Source organism: Kockiozyma suomiensis (genome assembly GCF_038497685.1).
Source record: "Kockiozyma suomiensis strain NRRL Y-17356 unplaced genomic scaffold V2V93scaffold_17, whole genome shotgun sequence".
Lineage (NCBI taxonomy): Eukaryota > Fungi > Ascomycota > Lipomycetes > Lipomycetales > Lipomycetaceae > Kockiozyma > Kockiozyma suomiensis.
Window position 1 is genome coordinate 85,383 of NW_027117680.1, and position 17,336 is coordinate 102,718.

At 43.9% G+C, this 17,336-nt stretch overlaps 9 protein-coding genes across 9 annotated transcripts; 6 read left to right on the forward strand and 3 right to left on the reverse strand.

Moving 5' to 3' along the window:
• Positions 1-215: 215 nt before the first annotated feature.
• V2V93DRAFT_375765 (uncharacterized protein) lies at positions 216-1,999 on the forward strand. Its single transcript, XM_066911567.1, has 3 exons — positions 216-307; positions 415-807; positions 865-1,999. Exons 1-3 carry the CDS (start codon positions 295-297, stop codon positions 1,740-1,742), a joined length of 1,284 nt encoding a protein of 427 aa, XP_066763317.1. The 5' UTR covers positions 216-294; the 3' UTR covers positions 1,743-1,999.
• Positions 2,000-3,103: 1,104 nt separating this feature from the next.
• V2V93DRAFT_375767 (putative death-receptor fusion protein-domain-containing protein) lies at positions 3,104-8,501 on the forward strand. The gene is made up of 4 exons (XM_066911568.1): positions 3,104-3,448; positions 3,513-6,423; positions 6,477-7,418; positions 7,490-8,501. Exons 1-4 carry the CDS (start codon positions 3,309-3,311, stop codon positions 8,414-8,416), a joined length of 4,920 nt encoding a protein of 1,639 aa, XP_066763318.1. The 5' UTR covers positions 3,104-3,308; the 3' UTR covers positions 8,417-8,501.
• On the reverse strand, positions 8,460-11,041 carry V2V93DRAFT_375770 (uncharacterized protein). The gene has a single exon (XM_066911569.1). It carries the CDS (start codon positions 10,690-10,692, stop codon positions 8,581-8,583), a length of 2,112 nt encoding a protein of 703 aa, XP_066763319.1. The 5' UTR covers positions 10,693-11,041; the 3' UTR covers positions 8,460-8,580.
• Positions 10,792-12,078, forward strand: V2V93DRAFT_375772 (velvet factor-domain-containing protein). Its single transcript, XM_066911570.1, has one exon. It carries the CDS (start codon positions 10,835-10,837, stop codon positions 11,738-11,740), a length of 906 nt encoding a protein of 301 aa, XP_066763320.1. The 5' UTR covers positions 10,792-10,834; the 3' UTR covers positions 11,741-12,078.
• On the forward strand, positions 12,079-12,778 carry V2V93DRAFT_375774 (uncharacterized protein). The gene is made up of 2 exons (XM_066911571.1): positions 12,079-12,186; positions 12,244-12,778. Exons 1-2 carry the CDS (start codon positions 12,105-12,107, stop codon positions 12,654-12,656), a joined length of 495 nt encoding a protein of 164 aa, XP_066763321.1. The 5' UTR covers positions 12,079-12,104; the 3' UTR covers positions 12,657-12,778.
• On the reverse strand, positions 12,555-13,776 carry V2V93DRAFT_375775 (P-loop containing nucleoside triphosphate hydrolase protein). The gene is made up of 4 exons (XM_066911572.1): positions 13,543-13,776; positions 13,410-13,478; positions 12,973-13,348; positions 12,555-12,912 (listed from the first exon to the last, which is right to left on the reverse strand). Exons 1-4 carry the CDS (start codon positions 13,597-13,599, stop codon positions 12,695-12,697), a joined length of 720 nt encoding a protein of 239 aa, XP_066763322.1. The 5' UTR covers positions 13,600-13,776; the 3' UTR covers positions 12,555-12,694.
• Positions 13,777-13,897: 121 nt separating this feature from the next.
• On the forward strand, positions 13,898-14,986 carry V2V93DRAFT_375783 (Tim17/Tim22/Tim23/Pmp24 family-domain-containing protein). Its single transcript, XM_066911573.1, has 4 exons — positions 13,898-14,081; positions 14,136-14,205; positions 14,263-14,473; positions 14,551-14,986. Exons 1-4 carry the CDS (start codon positions 13,994-13,996, stop codon positions 14,809-14,811), a joined length of 630 nt encoding a protein of 209 aa, XP_066763323.1. The 5' UTR covers positions 13,898-13,993; the 3' UTR covers positions 14,812-14,986.
• A 65-nt stretch (positions 14,987-15,051) lies between these two features.
• V2V93DRAFT_375785 (NADP-dependent oxidoreductase domain-containing protein) lies at positions 15,052-16,174 on the forward strand. The gene is made up of 2 exons (XM_066911574.1): positions 15,052-15,692; positions 15,744-16,174. The coding sequence occupies exons 1-2, from the start codon at positions 15,112-15,114 to the stop codon at positions 16,120-16,122; spliced, it is 960 nt and encodes a 319-aa protein (XP_066763324.1). The 5' UTR covers positions 15,052-15,111; the 3' UTR covers positions 16,123-16,174.
• On the reverse strand, positions 16,116-17,317 carry V2V93DRAFT_375787 (uncharacterized protein). The gene is made up of 2 exons (XM_066911575.1): positions 16,974-17,317; positions 16,116-16,913 (listed from the first exon to the last, which is right to left on the reverse strand). Exons 1-2 carry the CDS (start codon positions 17,172-17,174, stop codon positions 16,191-16,193), a joined length of 924 nt encoding a protein of 307 aa, XP_066763325.1. The 5' UTR covers positions 17,175-17,317; the 3' UTR covers positions 16,116-16,190.
• Positions 17,318-17,336: the final 19 nt, after the last annotated feature.

The following is a 17,336-nucleotide window of genomic DNA, read 5'->3' on the forward strand; positions in this document are numbered from 1 at the left end:
CAATATTTTATAGTTAGAGTTCTACAATATGCGCCAGAGTAAACTTTACTCTTGCAGATGCACGAACATTGGGAGTTTGGGTGAGCCACAGCTGCCTGCTTGTGAAAGAAGTATACTACTCAGGCTTGCCAACAGGCTACACGTCATAGCCCTAACCCCATATATTTGATGTCTAGATTTCACTTAAATTCTATTCAAGGCCCAAACTCCCAACTGCATGATGGTGACAGCGCCTCTGTACTAGTTTATCAATCGGCTTCACATACAGCAGTCTCTTCAGCCTATACTGTGATAATGCTTTCGGAAGGTGCGTATCTGTGATAATACATAAGCCGATTCATCAATCAAAAAGGATCCTAGCTGGTTGAATCGCATATGCATCAAGCTGAACTAATCGATTTGCTGATCTTATAGTAGAGATCGGAATCACTCTCGATCACAAAAATGGTACAGAAGTGGATAATCTCACCTCAAAAAATTGCGCTTGCTCTACTCTGTTTCAGCGCCAGCTTAAGCTGTCGAAAAAACGTCCTGTCGCCCATATTGGTCGTGCATCACACAACACCTCTAAGAACGTGATTGCATGTCGCAGCAATGCCTATTACGATTTTCCTAATCTGTCTCGCAAGCATGCTTCGTTGTCCCTTGAATACGATGTTGTCTCTAAAGAGTATTGCATAAAATTGAGTGACTGTGGCTCGCTTCACGGCACTTTTGTTGAAGGACAATCGAATGTTACACATAACGGCGTAATATTGCAAAACCATGATATAATTAATTTGGGTCGAGCAATTAGATACCAAGGGAGTAAGTCCAGTTACCTTTACCATGTTCCTAGCGAGTCTGGTTCTGACGTATGAGCAGCAATCATTCCAGCATTACAGATAGAGATTTCTTTCGATTTGAGCCTTCTAAACGACGCTACAAGCACCGTATCGATCTCGTCAATAAAGCCAGCAAGTCACGGAATTGGAATTGAAGATGCTTCCGATACTGATATGGACGTCAAACTTGATTCTGAAGCGTCTTTTTTCGACCCAGATGGCTGTCGATCAACTGAAAAGTACCAAGGCCTTGACTATCCGGATAAAGGTAATCAAGATGATACGGACCATGATGCTGGATGTGCTAATCATCCGTGCTCAAACGATGGTAGGACTAACGACGCTAACAAAAATTCTAACATTTTGAATATTGTTGATAACTACAATGTACTCAGTTCAGATTATTCCCGTAGTACTGAGCACCACCTACCTGTTGCTACTTATCCGCTTCTGGAGTTTTCGAATCCCATGATCTCCAACGAAACGCCTGACGGCTCAGCTTCTTGGTCAGAAGAGGACATCACAAATTGCAATAGCTCTGATTCTGATAGCCTCCATACGCCGGATTTGAGATTAAGGACAACTCCGATTGAAAACAATAATTTGATAACTCACAAGGGTAGCAAGCGACTATTTGCTCACCTGGATTCCGATTGCGATGCTGAAGAGCGAAACCAGACAAAAATTCCGAGAAGCCAGGAAATGGAAAGATTCGATGATCAGTCACCTCATCACTTATCAATCCATGGCAGATCAGAAGCTTCAAGACTAGACACGCAATATCCAGCTGATACAGGCCAAAGTCTTTTATCGAGAGTGCCAAATTCGAAGCGTCAGTACGCGACCGCAACAGCGGTAGGTGTCATATTAGGGAGTGTGTCGACCTTTTTTTTGCTAGCTTCATGCAATGGGGACTAGAATTCTGCGGCGATCTGAACTTAACTTTGAAGATAAGCAGCGAAATTTGTTTTGAGTCAGACTCTGCCAACTAGATTCTGGCATGGCATCCAATAATTGTGCAGGACTCCCAAACTCAGAGCTAAAAATTAATTAGCTTTAGCAGTTAGCAGTTTCTTAGGAGAATGGAATACTGTCCATTGAAGTCATTGAAGCTATAACAAAGCTAAGCATTTTTCTGGTAGCAATAAATTACTGCGCGTTCTTATAAACTTAGCTCAGCTATAATTTAATAGTGTGGCATCCTGATAAATTATTAGCAAACTCTAGAGAGCACATTTGCCCCTAAAAGGGTCAAATTAACGAAAAAACCTTACGGCAGGTTTTTTTTACAGCATCTTTCAGCATTGTAGCCTTTCCAGAAATTATTGGCTAAACTGCGTCGCTGTTAAACAGAACTCACATGTAGGAATGCGGTCATGATTAGCCCTAATAACAAAGCATAGAATCTTGTTTGCGGGTACAAGTAGAAGGTTAACGCCGTTCTTTCAGAAAGATAATTGAAAAGACTCACTGCTTTTATAACACCCGATAAGTGGCAAGTCTTTGACTCGATCGGAACCACATCTAGAAATCATTATCCGGTTCTCAACGCATCCTCAGTGATGTAGAAACATTTCATGTACTGATTCAGTTTGCTTCCATTACACTTAAGCTAATTCTGCATTCTTTTGGATATTATGCTTTTTAATTTTAGGAGCTTTTATACAAGTCCTTATCAGTAAGTCGTCAGCTTCATCGATAATAGCAAGAAGCATGTTGATTGTGATGGCAGAGCACTCTGTCCAAATCGCAATTCCCATAAATCGTCCTCATTTCCGGTTTCGGAAAATCGTAGGCCCAGAGAATCATATATATGTATAATAAAAAAACCACGAAAGAGGCGCTAGAGCGCCAGAGAGGTTGAGATAAGGTCCGGGAAGACACCTCACGATTCTGATCGTTAGGCAGCAATATAACTTCAAAATGCCATTGTAGTTGGATTTGGCAACTTTGGACGCCACTTTTCAATATGTCACAGAAAACTTATATTTTCAAATCGTTGCATGTAGCCCCGCAAAATCAAGTGGAAGAAGTCGATTGATGTTGATATGTAAGTCATATTACCGTCACGACGACCGTGTCAGAAAAATTGCTGAATACCAGTAATCACTGTTCAGCATATTGTGAAGTGGGGTTTGAATCTGCCGCGATGTAAGGTGGCTAAAACTAGCCTTTGCTCGGCCTTTATTTCACAATTTCACTATTATTAGTGATACGCTTAGAGTTAACAAAAGCATGACAAAAAGCAGACTTATAACTGATTTACACTCGAATCCTACAATCTATTAAGAGGATGATACCAATCAGCAATACACGATCATAAACAACCTAATTACTTTGAGATTACGTCATAGCTCCTGAAACCTTAAAATTGCAATTTTGTTCCCAGTTTTAATAGAGAAGATGCTTATAAGACTTTAGGGCCCCCTTCTCCGGTGCTGTTATCTTATACAGGACGACCTAAGCTAACGTGTGAAACTATTAATGGTTGGGAACATTAACGAGATTTTGGAGTCGCTGTCTGCCGAAGAACGATTAGCAGAGACTGATCTGCGAATCGTCAGACAGTATATTGTTGATACAAAGAGCGCTGATTTTCTGCAAGTTGAGCTCCATTCTTCAATGTAATTGAAATTCCTTTGTGCTACGATTATAAGCACTGCTATTGACAACTTTTTGCTCTTTTAGGTCTCTGATATACATGTATCCTCACTTGCTGAAGTCTTTGTTTTCTTCACCTGAACTTGGAGAATATCGAACTCTTGCATGTGATACTTTATCAATATGCATTCAGCGCATGAGTCAGTGCTGCATTCAATCACAAAAATACGCAGCTGAGCTCAAAGAGTCTTCGACGATAGGTTCAGTTAAAGATGCAGATGCAATTTTTGATTTTGTTTGCAATTATTGGACTGATTCGGGCGCTGCTCTGGGAAATGCTGTAAAAGAGCTGTTAAACAAGCTTATTTTACTACTGGAAAAGATATGGTCTCCTGAGGAACGCCAAGATCATCTAATTAGGTGGGCAGGGCAAGTGTTAAAATATCCGAGGTCGATGAGAGTTGTTTATTTTACTATTGAAATTTTGGCTCGTCAACTTGGTGGACTAGCGATATTAAAATTAGAACCGCACATAATCAAGGATTCGTTAGCCTTAATTTACAGCAATGCTTTGGCTAATCCTATAGGGAAAATGCTTACCGCGATACTCACTACATCTAGAAAGCAAATGATGGCTACTGCTGTTAAATCAACAGAGAAAAAGTTAGCGATTGCTGAGATTGAGCATGTCGAGAAGCAGTGGTTATTGCTCTGGGCCGAGGACGTGATTGAAGCTCTAAAAAAGGAAGACTTACGACCCCATGTTTTTACCTACCTCTTGCCAAATCTGTTTAAAGTATCAGCGTTGGGCTTTCGATTATTCATACGCCAGTTGCAAGGAGGGCAGTTCTCTATGAGTTCTGAAATAGATATAACGGTCTTGATTGGCTGCCTGAAAATTGGTCAGGATCTCTCTATTTTAGAGTCAACAGATAAATCATCAGCTCAAAGCGCGCCAATAATCTCAACTGAGTTTTTGCAAACCCTGCTGCATCAGTCTTCACAAGACTTGCGGTTAGGTGGTCTATCCCTAGCCGTTTCCTCTCCGCGAGCATCAAAGCCTATCTCACTTGATATTCTCAATGTCCTTGCGGAATCCCTAGACGATCTGACTCTGGAGTCAGACCCCGAGTTTCGCAATCGCGTTTACGGCTATTTGCGTCAAATGATTACTCGTATTCGCGATTCTTCTTATTCGATGACAAGAGAGCGCTCAAAGTTACTTCGACAAGTCAAAGAGAGAGACGAGCAGCGCATTATGGAACTGAGCGCAGCGATTGATTTGAACCGAACATTTCTGGAAAATTACTTACTTTATTTGCAACAGCTTTTGCGACCCGGTTCTTCGTATCAGCGCATTCATATGGGGTTGAAGCTTTTATTGACCGTAGTTAGATCTGGCTTAGACAACCGAGTTGATAGCAAGTGGCATGATAAAAATCATTTAGATTTTCCATATCATATTTCTATCTACTCTGCTACTACCATTAGATTGCTATTGGACAATCTTGTGAATAACTATGAGGATATTCGAGAAGCTTCTGGAAGTCTTTTAAAGATTGCTCCGCTGAGTGCGCTGTTTGATGGTATTGAAGAACCTGAAGTGATTACAGAAATTGTCGACGGATATGCGGAAAAAGGAATTAGCATGGTCTCTGGCTTACGAGGTCGTGAGGGCGATGGTGGGGCGCGTATAATAGAGTTCTGCTACTTTTTATATGCAAAGCTGGACATTCAGCGAGCGACAAACCTGCATTTACAGTTCTTGAGCCATGTGGTTCAGAAATTAGAAGATGCAATAAAGCAAGCGGAAGAAAATCTTTCAGTAGCGGTCAAAGATTATCCGTTGCATGGATATTTTACCTGCCTGCGCTTGGCTTTTGAAAAGGCTGACTTTGCTGATCCCAAAATGTATAAAAATGAGTCCGGTTGGAGTCAGCTTATCAAGAGAATCGTTGGGACTACGCATTCTGTCTGGAATATAGTTGAAAAGATTTTGAGTCATGATTCTCCCGAAGGCAATATGCCTGAAGAATTGGAAGAACAGTATCTTGTAAATCTGGAAGAAGTATATGGCCCGGCTACTCAAGTTATACTTAGCTACGCATGGCGCGCAATTGGAGAATCGAGTGAACTTTTGACGACTCTGCTCACAGTAGTCCCAATCGACTCCAACATATTTGCAGTGCAAAGTATCAGCAAGCTGGGCAATCTTCTTTTGACGGAACTCTCTACCATAAGACATCGCGGAGCCTTTTCTTCTGTTTTTCCTGCATTTGTTGCGTGCTGCGTTCGATGCAATAAGTCAAATTCCGCGGCCGTGCTTGATCTTCCCAGAAGATGGCTCGATGAGAACATACAACTTATCCAAGTAAAATCTCAGAATATTACACGGCGATCAGGAGGGCTGCCATATCTTGTCGCTGGTGTTCTGACAGCTGAAGCTGATGACTCTGAGCGTCCTCTGCTGTGTGAGACATTTGAACGGCTTGTTGAAATTGCTCAGCGTCCACCGGCATCATTGGACGAGAGCGAGAAAACGGATTTACCCCAAGTCCATGCACTTAACTGTATTAGGTCAATTTTTATCGAAACTCGACTTTCAACTGCCTCTGCGGCTTTTATTGATCAAGCTTTGGCGGTTGCCATTGATGCGTTTGCTAGCAAAGTTTGGTCAATAAGAAACTGCGGCGTAATGCTTTTTGCTGCTTTACAGACTCGGCTTTTTGGGAGTCGCAAGTTTACAGATTCGAGAATGGCTGTTGGAAACATGTCTGCGCGCTTATTTTTCAGTCGTTTTAAGAGCATAAAAGGGGTGTTGCTTAGGCATCTGCAAGAGCATGTCGATCACTTGGAAGGCAGAGCGGCGCAGACACATATTGAGACTGTGTATCCAGTTTTGTCACTGCTTTCACGCCTTGAGGCCACTGACAGTTACGATGGACTGGTTGCTTTTTCCCCTTACATAACGCAGTGCCTGTCAAGTCGTATTTGGAAGGTAAGAGCACATAATAATTTCTAAAACACGGATTTTTAATAGTTAATTTGTAGATTCGTGAAATGGCGGCACGTTCTTTCGTTGCTTTGATAAGCAGTGAGTCCTGGGAATCTACTTTCAGAAGCTTTCTCTTAGAAATTGATGTGATGTATGACAATAATGGCGCCCATGGACGTCTACTTGCTCTGGCTGCGTTACTGCAGGCATTTGCTGCAAGAACAAGTAATTCACCGATGCCAGATTCCCTTTACTCGCTATTATATGATCGGTTTGATGAGATTTCATCTTGTTCTTGTGCACCTGTCGTCCTGGCATTTTTGAGAGTAGTGAAGACCACTACTGATTATCCATATCACGAAGAGGAAGATGAGAATAGAGCTCAGCTTCTGGAAAAATTTGGAGAGTATCTGAGTGATTGTGACTACTCGGAGTGCTTAATGGATGCTGGAGCGAGGCTATTGCAGGAGCAAAAGTCAGAATATTATATTCTGAAAACAGTAGACGACTTAGTGGAAGGAGAGGTTGCCGAAAATGCTGCTGTGAAACAGATCAATTCCTGTCTCTTCTCAGCTGATTACGGAGTTCAATTGTCTGCTTTGCGAGTTTTACTGTCTGGAAAATTTTCGGATATCAATAATGAAATGTCTGACTCGGTTTATGTCAAACTGCTTCCTCTAGTTTGGCAATTGGTAAGCAGTGAACAGTGGAATCAAGTGAAAGGATCGGCTGTTAGATTATTTAATATAGTACGCCAACGTGCAGCTACTTCTTTAGAAGGGTCCAAAAAGAAAATTCTAAAAAGAGAGGCTCTGCCTGAGCTTTCTGAGATTTGGAAGACGCTATATGATATGATTGAGTTCGAGGCGGAAGAGTCGAATCTGGTTTCTGAAGCTACTCTTGAAGCTCTTGGCCCGTTAACTGCTGAATTGGCAAGAAGCGAAGGAGTATTCGAGAAATGGTACGAGCTGGAAGTTGGATTTAGCGACGATAACTCGGTAAGTAAAACTCTGTGATTCTATTATTCTATTGCGGGAACTTGCAAACAGTGCTGACCAATTTATTATAGCCTTTTTCAAATCGCAAAGCAGCACTGACATCGCTGAAGTCTTTCATAGATATAATTAGCGCTAGAGAACCAAATGTTCAAGCTATTGACGATGATTCGCCTGAACTTGCGCCAACGCATCAGCTTCGCACGGTATTATTGCATTTACATGATTTTTTGAATGACGACGATAATGAGCTGCGAGAGATTGCTGCAGAGTATATTTGCAAATCGCCATATTTACTGAATGCACCGCATGTGATGACTACGATTCATACATATCGCAAATTTGGAGAGTATATTGTTGATAGATTTAGTCAGACAGCAGAAGGATCGGTTTTGGCTGCTGCATTGGCGCGCAGAATTGTGAGCGGTTCGCAAGCGCGGGCTTCGTCTTCTTCATCTGAGCAGTATATGCTAGATGGAGCCGAGGCTGTTGAGCAGTTTTATGAGTCTCTCGCAGAGGATACAGCCTTATTTGTGGTCGAAAAACAGAATCTATATAGAAATGAAGTCTTAGAGTGTGAATGCTGGGCGAGGATGTTTGTGCGGCTTGCAAAGGCTAGAAATAAGGAAGTCGGTCAGATGCAGGGACTAGTTGTGCGTGCTGTGATGCATTATTTGTATGTCTGGACGATTAATGCTTGCGGAGGCGATCTTAGCAAGAAAAAGCAACAAGGAGAAGAAGAACCCAAAGTCGAAGAGGAGCCGGCGAATGAGATTCCGAGTCTGATTAAAGCTCTTGAAGAAATTGGTATGGATGGACCATTAGGATGGAGCTGTCGACGAGACGAAGAGTTTTTAATCGGAAGAAGAATAGTCGAGATTAGTAAAGTGCTTGCGGAAGTTGGAGGAGGGGTGGTCCAAACAGCAAAGGTTGACGAGGCTATGGCTAAGCTAAGAGAGACGGCGTACGAACTAGATCTCCATCCGTTATGGCTACTGTAAAATAATCAAAAAAAAAAAAAATGGAGGGTAAGCGCAAGCAAAGTAAAGAGAATAAATATTTATAATTGAGTTGACTTTCTAATTACACAATATCAACAAAATTCCTGTAAATATACTTGGATATATATATATATATATATATATGTATCAATGACAATAAAACTCTACATTCGCTCAACAGGAGTCAAACCTAGTAATATCATTCCACTCTTGAGTACTTCTCTGGCAGAGCAGTAAAGAGCCAGGCGGGCGGTAGCAAGCTCCTCTTCTTGACCGGCGACCCACAAGATATTGTAGCACGATGATACGGTATGAGTGAGTTTGAAGAGGAACGACACAACAGTGGAAGGCTCGCTTGTGCGGGCCGCATTGAGCAAGACATCCGGATACTGTGTTAGAATGCGCATGAGTTCTTGAGCGATTGGTTCAGTGAGGAGGTCGAAGTTTGCGTTTATGAGTTGAGTGCGGGAGAACCCAGCACGGCGCTCCACAGAGCAGAGACGCGAGTGCGCGTACTGCAGATAAGGGCCTGTATCACCTTCGAAAGAGAGCATGCGAGACCAGTCAAATTTGTAGTTGTTGATACGCTTTGCAGACATATCTTGAATCATGACAGCGGATATACCTACAAGATCGGCGACGTCGTCTGGGTTTTCAACTTGATCGTATTTGGCCTCGTTCTTCTTCATGACTTCGTGCATTGCCTGCTTTGTTTCTTCGAGGATGGTGTCAAGGAAGACGACGGTGCCCCTGCGCGTGCTCATGCCCTGGACCATACCGAAGTTTATGTGTTGCATGTTTTTAGCCCACGGAAACTCGCAGAGCTCCATGAGCTTGAAGAGCTGGGCAAGATGGAGGTCTTGTTGAGCTGCGACAACATAAATCATCTTGTCGAATTTGTACTTGTTGTAGCGCTCCATGGCGGCACCAAGATCGCGGGTGAGATAGAGAGAAGCGCCGTCGGATTTTTGAATTAGGGCCTTGCCGAGCTTTTTGGAGTAAGGCTTAAAGTCTATGAGCTTTGCGCCGCGATCGACATAGAGGAGCTTTTTCTGCTCAAGGAGATCGATGACAAACTGCATGCTGTCATTGGACACCTGAGACTCGCCAGAGTACTCGGTGTAATGGATGTTTAAGCGCTCGTATGTTTTTGTATACTTACTAATAGAGAGGTCGCGGAAGCGTCTCCAGAGGGCGAGGGCAGACTCGTCGCCGTCCTCCATAGCCTTAAAATAAGCTTTAGCTTCTGTGTCAATGGGCCGGTTGCGGAAGAAGTCAGCATCATTTGGGTTATCTTTGAGGACGGGATGATTGGGATCGAGAACGAGAGCAGCAGCCACAGCGGCCTTTGTGAGATCTGGGATAGAGGCCTCGGCATCGGCCAATTTCTTTGCGAGTTCTTCGGACTTATCGCCTTGCTCGATGGTGGATTTAGAGGTGTCGATGGTAGCGAGGGCATCTGCAATCTCCTTTTCAGAAGAATGAGCAGAGTTGACAGTGACATATACGCGGAAGAGATGGTTGATAGGGTCGCGCTCGAGCTCTGTCTCTGATCCAAAGGTCTTGAACCCGACGGCAAGAAGACCAAACTGCTTGCCCCAGTCGCCGAGATAATTGATACGAATGACATCATAGCCAAGACGCTCGTGCAAAGAGGAGAGAAAGCCGCCGATGATTGTGCTGCGGAGGTGGCCGGCATGGAAGGGCTTGGCGATGTTTGGTGAAGAGAACTCGACGATGACGCGCTTGCCGTTGCCGATGGAGGAGGAGCCAAAAGTTGAGTTTTCCGCGAGGATGTGCGGGATAGTAAGGCGGTAGAGTACGAGCGGGTTGAAGAAGAATTGGAGAAAATGGCCCTTGGCTGTGACCTTTGCGAGGAGGTCAGAGGCGGGGATTGCGGCGGCCCATTGTGCAGCAAGCTCGTCAGGCTTTGCGCCCTTGATGCGCAGGCGTGGGACGGCGAGCACGAAGTCGCCACGCTCGGGAAGCAGGGTGGTTTCAAGAGAAGGTAAGATTATATCAGGCGCAACGCCAGTGAGCGGGTGTAGCAGAGCGGTTATGTGAGCGCGGAAAAGGTCGAGCGGGTTCGCGGTGGGGTCGAGGGCAGGAGAGGCGGGGAGCAGGGCGGGCGAGGCAAAGCCTAGGGCGGCGACGCGGGCAGCGAGGGCGTCGACGTCAACAGCGGCAGACATTGCGCGCGAGAAAAAGAAAGAAGTAGTAGAAGAAGGGGAAAATGTGCGCGGACGGAGCAGAGTGCGAAGAAAGGCAGCGGCCATACGATTTTTTTTCAAAAGGGCTTGCTATTAGAGTGTGTGAAATTTTCAGGCGGTGTGACTGGTTGTGATCTGTTTGTGACATGTGATACTCGCTTGTGTGTCTGCTCTCTTCGCCTTCACGTTTTGGACCTCGACCGAGCAAATGTCGACCGAGCCCATGCCGTCGGCGCTTCGGCCGCGCGACGCAGACGGGCCGCCGGGATTCGAGTCGCGCATCGCGGTGCTTGATATTGTGCAGCAGCCGCTGCGAGCTCGCTCGTGCGGAAACACCGACCGTGACAGGCGCACCCTCGACCCACCCCCGGTCCTACGCCTCGACATCCGCAAGCCGCAGTGCCCCACCGCCGATACTGAGTACATGAAGCGCTTCACCTTCATTGTGCAGTGTCTGCTTTGCGCTGCGGACTCGACCGGTCCTCTTCTGCCACCCGGGGCCCGCGGACGGGCGCTCGTCCGAGGCAATCTTGTCGCATCCGCGCACTACGGTGACCTCAAGCTCGATGGTTGCCACGGCGAGGCGTGTTACTTCTGCTTTCCAGATCTTTCGTTTTCAACTGCAGGATACTACAAACTTCGGTTCCAATGCTTGTGGATAGACCAGTATGCTCGACCTGGTGCCCATTTTGTGCGTTCGCTGGGAACGATGGGCCACCAGCTTTCCGACGTCTTTCGTGTCTACTCGGCTAAGGACTTTCCTTCCATGTTACCTATGACTGCTATATCATTGGCTCTCAAGCGACAGGGCTTGTGGATAAGAGGTGGCATTCAGCGCAATCGTCGGGAGCGGAGGCTGGCAAAGGCAGCCGCGCAGGCCAGATTAAATGACAGTAACAGCAACAATAACAACAATAAAACCTTCAACAACAACAACAATGAGGAGGAAGACGACGATGAAGAAGAAGAAGAAGAAGAAAATGCGAACAATAATCCCGACATGAGCAGCAGTGGCATTAGCAGAGAGGGCAGCACTCACAACACTCACAGTATTCACAATATCAAAGCCGATATCAAGAATGACGCACTCAACATCACACAGACGACTACCTGAATTAATGTATGATCAACTCATATTTTCAGCCTCAACTATGACTGCTTGAATGCAGTCACTATATTTAATTTTTATATTGCCTAATTTTCCATGTTCAATAGTGTTATTATACTCTTTATGATTATATCCTTCTTAGTCTTTCTTTACATTGTTACTCTATCTTCCCATTATTTGCTCGGTACTGGCAGTGTATCTATTAATTACTTGGTATGTAACATTAAAATATAATTAGGTGTGAATTGTAATAAATGTACGGGTGATCGTTGATAGAGTGGACTGCAACCCTTACCTTTATATCCTTCATCTCATCAAATCTCCATCTCTTCTTCCTCAACTCACTTCTTCATCAACTCACTTCTTCATAATGAACCCGCTCGCTCTCGATGCAGCGGCTCTGCCTTCGATCATCTTCACTACAGCTGCTCAGCTAGTTGACTGCGTTGATAGTATGCTACCTTTCTTCTCTAGCTTTCTGCTTCTATACTCACTCGTATACTATCTAGGACGTCTCCTCGTCGTCTTGCGTGATGGCAGAAAACTCATTGGCATCCTCCGCTCGTTTGATCAATATGCAAATCTCGTTCTTCAAGACACTGTTGAGCGAATAGTTGTTGGCTCTCTATATAACGACCAGCCTCGTGGGGTTTACATTATCCGTGGAGAGAATGTCGTACTCGTCGGCCAAACCGTACGACTATGTTTGATTTTTATGATTGTCATTGCTATTATAGTACTTACTCCCATGCAGGATCCCGAAAAGGAAGCTACTCCACTCATGAAGCATGTTTCTCTCGACGAGATTTTCGAAGCACAGCAACAAGAGTCTGATTCACGGCGGCAACGCGAAGAACTGAAAAACAGCAAACTGATCGACATTGGATTCTCAATAGACTCTCAAGCCGAAGACATGTATTAAGATAGTGAATTCCCGATGTATAATAGTATCTCTTGTATCTACGTTTTCTTTACCGCCGCTTCTATTTCCTTTAGTGCCCACTGCAAAAGCTCCCGCATATGCATATCTAAAGCCGACGCAATCTTTATTCCTTGCTTTTTTGCCTCTTCTGTCAGTTCTCCATCCACATTTCCATCCACAAAAAGCGCTTCATGGGCTTTTACATAGCCTGGCCATACTACTTCTTCAAAATATCTTGGTGGATCAACCCAAAATCCTGCTTACTCGTTAAGCTACAAGCAATAATCTTGTTACAAACAAAAAAAAACGAACTCACCTTCCAAAGTAGCATACCCATTTCTTGCCTCCCGTCTTGCCTTCAGCTTTTCAAATGGTGCCCTCAGCAGTAGCTTCACATCTAAAGCATTTGTGACCTCTTGATCATTATAAAGCATAAACCCATCGACAATACAGAACATCTTCTTTTCCAGTACAGACTCATGGCTCAACACAGTCTTTTTGAGTTCCTCTGCTTCGTCGGGTTTTACCGGTGCCTCCCCGAGCTCATTCTTGTATTCTTTATACTCGACATTATCTGGTAGACTGCCGTTCTCCTTGATGTATTCTAATGCACGCTTCAATGAATTGAAATCAATTGCACCGGGACAGTCCCAATCGGCGACTCCGTTCACTATCGGAATTTGAGCCTCGGGCTTTGTTACTAGTCAGTACATGTAACTGCATTGATACATTTCTTTTTTTTCAGTGGCTCACTTTATAGAAATCGTCTTCGTGGAGTACGAACGAGTTTGGAAAGAGCTGAACGAATAGGCTTGAGAGCGTCTGCAGGTACGTGTCAGTACAATGCTCTGCGACTGATAACTAAAGTACGAGATCATTCACATACACTTTTGCCAGAACTCGAAGGACCACTCAGGCCTATGAGAATTGGCTTGGCGCTCATGTTGTATAGGGAAGAGGAAAGAGAAAAAGAAGCGGAGATAGTGGTTAAGAGTCAGAGTATGCGCACTTTCCTAGTGTTCGATAACTTATTGCTTTATCTGCGCCCGTCTCCCAATTCTTGGAGTTTACATTAAGCAGTTATTACTAATTGTATTTATCAATTTGAATTGCAACGATGGTATTCATTATAGTTTAGTTTACTATGTTTCAATCGATATTATTTTTGTCATGATTAGTCATATATTACAGTTGGTCTGAGTACAAGTACAAGTACCGAAGTTCCTCGGTGAGAAGTAATTGCGGGGTTTGACTTTCTTCACGTGCTTGTCCTGATCATATAGGTTCTCTTTCTCTTTTAGTGTTTCTTCTTCCTCATCTCTCACATCTCTCAAGTCATGGAAAAAGCGCTAGACGCAGCAAATAGCTTTGTGCTGGATCCAAAGTACCACGATCTCCTTGGCATCGTCAAAGGAGTGCGAAATGGTAACCACCTTACCTCTACCTCGTATCTTTGATTCTCTTCTAATTATGACCTAGGCGCTGTATATGGCGCGAAAATCCGCTTTCCTCATGCTCTCGTTATGACATTTCTCTTTCGAAGTGGATCGTATGTGCAATTGAATATGTAACGTGTCATCTTCTCGATCTAATATCCGTCATTCAGAGTAAAAGACAAACTCAGACTTGTCTTGAAGGCGACGAGAGAGCACGCGAAAAATCTCGCCACATTCGTCTTCATCTACAAAACCGCTCTATACTTTCTTAAATCGACAAATCCCGGAAAGAAATCCCGTGATACCGATGCACTTGTCGCTGGTTGCATCGGGGGCTACTATGTCTTTGGTCGAGGCGGAAAATCCTCCGTCAACCAACAGGTGAGTGTTTGTTTCACTTACGCAGACAACGCAAGCAAACGCACGGGTTGTAGATACTAACTTTTTTGTTTGCTTAGATTGTTCTATATGTGTTTTCACGTGTCGCAATGGGCCTTGCCAAACTGACCGTCAAAAAGGAAGTAATTCCAGTCTCTAGTGCTAAAGGCAAAGACAAAGCCTGGACCTTGTTTGCTACCGTTTGTTGGGGTCTCGTTATGTATTTATTCCGTACTGATCCAGATGTTCTGCAGCTCAGCATGAAGAATAGTATGGATTATCTGTATTTAGATTCAAATCGCTGGACGTCAGCTAAGACACTGCTTTGGCATAACAAATGATCTGCGATGATTAGATCGAGCTAGAGCATAAAGATCAAAGTTAAGGGAATAGACATGTATGGTAATCTGTTGGCATTTGAGGAATATTATTATACAGCACCAATGGACAGTAACGTGTATTAAAAAGATTTGAATAAATTTTAATATTAATAGACAAAATCTTACTAGCTTGTAACTCAGACGTGGGCGACTTATTAGCTTATCTCCGAGCTCCAGGGTTTGTTCTTATCTGATATGCACCACAGCTAAATATTAAACATAACTCTTTGCAACCGAACTAACATACGTTAAGTCTCTGTAATGCCAGTCGATCTAATTCTTGGGACAAATAACGTCGGTCCTCATGGAAAAATAAAAACTATCAAAGATTTTTCTGAAATTCTTGATCTATATGCCTCCTACGGAAACAAATACCTTGATTGCGCATACATCTACCCCGCCGGCTTTCCAGGTGAAGCAGAGACCTTTCTCGGAGAATTGCAAGCCGCCAAAGATGGGAAATTTGTTGTTGATACTAAGCTAGATAGCTTTAGAGACGGTGCTCATACAGAACAGGCAATCTATGTATCTATAACTTCCCAATTGGCGCGTCTCAAGGTCGACAAAATCAGGACTCTATACCTGCACGCTCCCGACCGCACAGTCTCTTTCGAAGCAACGCATAGAGTTATCAATGAACTGTACCAGCAAGGTAAATTTGAGAGATTTGGGATGTCAAACTATCGTCTTGAGGAAATCATAGAGTTTGCCGAGCGAGCAGAAAAGAACGGGTGGGTTGCACCGAGCGCGTATGAAGGCCTTTATAATATCGTCAGTCGCAAACCTGAGACCGAATTGCTGCCTGTACTGAGAAAGTACAATATCAGCTTTTATGCCTACTCGTACGTACTACCCCTTGTGATTTATTTCATACATCTAATCTCCTTTTGTAGTCCACTTGCTTCAGGGTTCTTCTCAAATATCAAGCGTGGCCAGGATCCCGCCCCGGGTGGTCAATTTGATCCAAATACTTTCAACGGCGGCTACAATCAATCCTGGTTCTTTAAAGATGAACTATTTACAGCCATAGAAGAACTTGAACTTGTTGGTGCGCAATATGGAATTCCCAATAATGCGATTGCCTTGCGTTGGCTGAGGCATCATTCTCAGCTAAGTGATGGCGACGCAATTCTAGTCGGTTATTCGAAGATTGAGCAGTTAAAGCAGAATCTGGAGTATTTAGAACAAGGATCATTACCCGATAAAATTGTTCAAGTAATCGACTCCATATGGGAATCGATCAAAGACAGTGCTCCAGAGAGTGTGTTTTAAATAAATAATGCTTCTTCTTTATAATGGTACTTTATTTACAATATACACAGTCTCTATTTTCTCCTAAATCAAGCTGAGAACTCAGTTGCTATCTTAGATTTTTGAAAAGCAGCAATTCGCTTCTGTAATAACTCCGCTGTCTTCTCTCTAATCTTCTCAGCCTCGCCAGAATCCTCCAATGCTTGCCTCTGTTGTCTCAGCATTTCTACTTCGGCCAAGTACGCCTTCTTTGCATCGGTAAGTGGCATCTTTGGCGGCGTAAGTCTCGCAATTTCGTCCTCTGTCAAATCCGGCTTGAGCTTTCGTGACCATTTATTCCGGAGAGAGTCAAGCGCAATAGGAGGAACAGGTGGAATAGTAGCATCAGTTACAAAAAACGTACGCTCACGGGCAATGTCGTACGGGGTAACTAGGGCACCCTCGGTTACTTCGTCTACCGGATCTGGCCATGGAATTGCAATATCTTCCGCGTTCTCAACGTATCGCCGTCGCATTCGTCGCTTATACCTGTCGTCATAGTATTCTTCTCCCAATTTAAGGGACTTGACTGCCACTTTTACCATAGAGCCAGTCTTGTCGTCTTGAACAGTCGTAATCAATCTCACGTCATCATGACCAATAAAGCCCTTAAATGTATATGCATATTTGGATTGACCTTCACGCCAGTGGGATTTGGGAAGAATTGTCGTCTTTTCTTCTCCGACGCTTTCTACTGCAATACCAATATTTCGGTTTGTATCATACACCCGGCTTATCTTACCAAAGTCAGGACCAGGCTTAATAACTTGCACCTATAAAGTATGAGTCAGCTTTTTTTTTATTTCGGAGTGAGAATTATATTGAAAACTTACAATATCTCCCGGCATAAACATCATTTGCTTCACATAAGTCATACGAGAGCTATGCTCTGTCATAAACGCAGGAAGATGATCTTGTCGCGTAATCACAACATCTTTCTTGTAAGATTTCAATTGCTCGCTTCTTTTCTCTCTCTTTGCGGTAATACGCCTTCGCAGCGCGTACTTTGGTATAATTGGCGTCCGGGACTTCATTCTGTTTCTCACTTGACCCAACTTTCTCCGCAAATAGAATAAGTCTATTTCTGTGGAATGGGAGCCCTTATAGAGAATCTGTCTGAGATTTTCTGCCTCGCTTTGTTAAATGAAGACAGAATAGCAGAACGTCGGGACTTGCTCGCGAGTTGAAAAAAATCA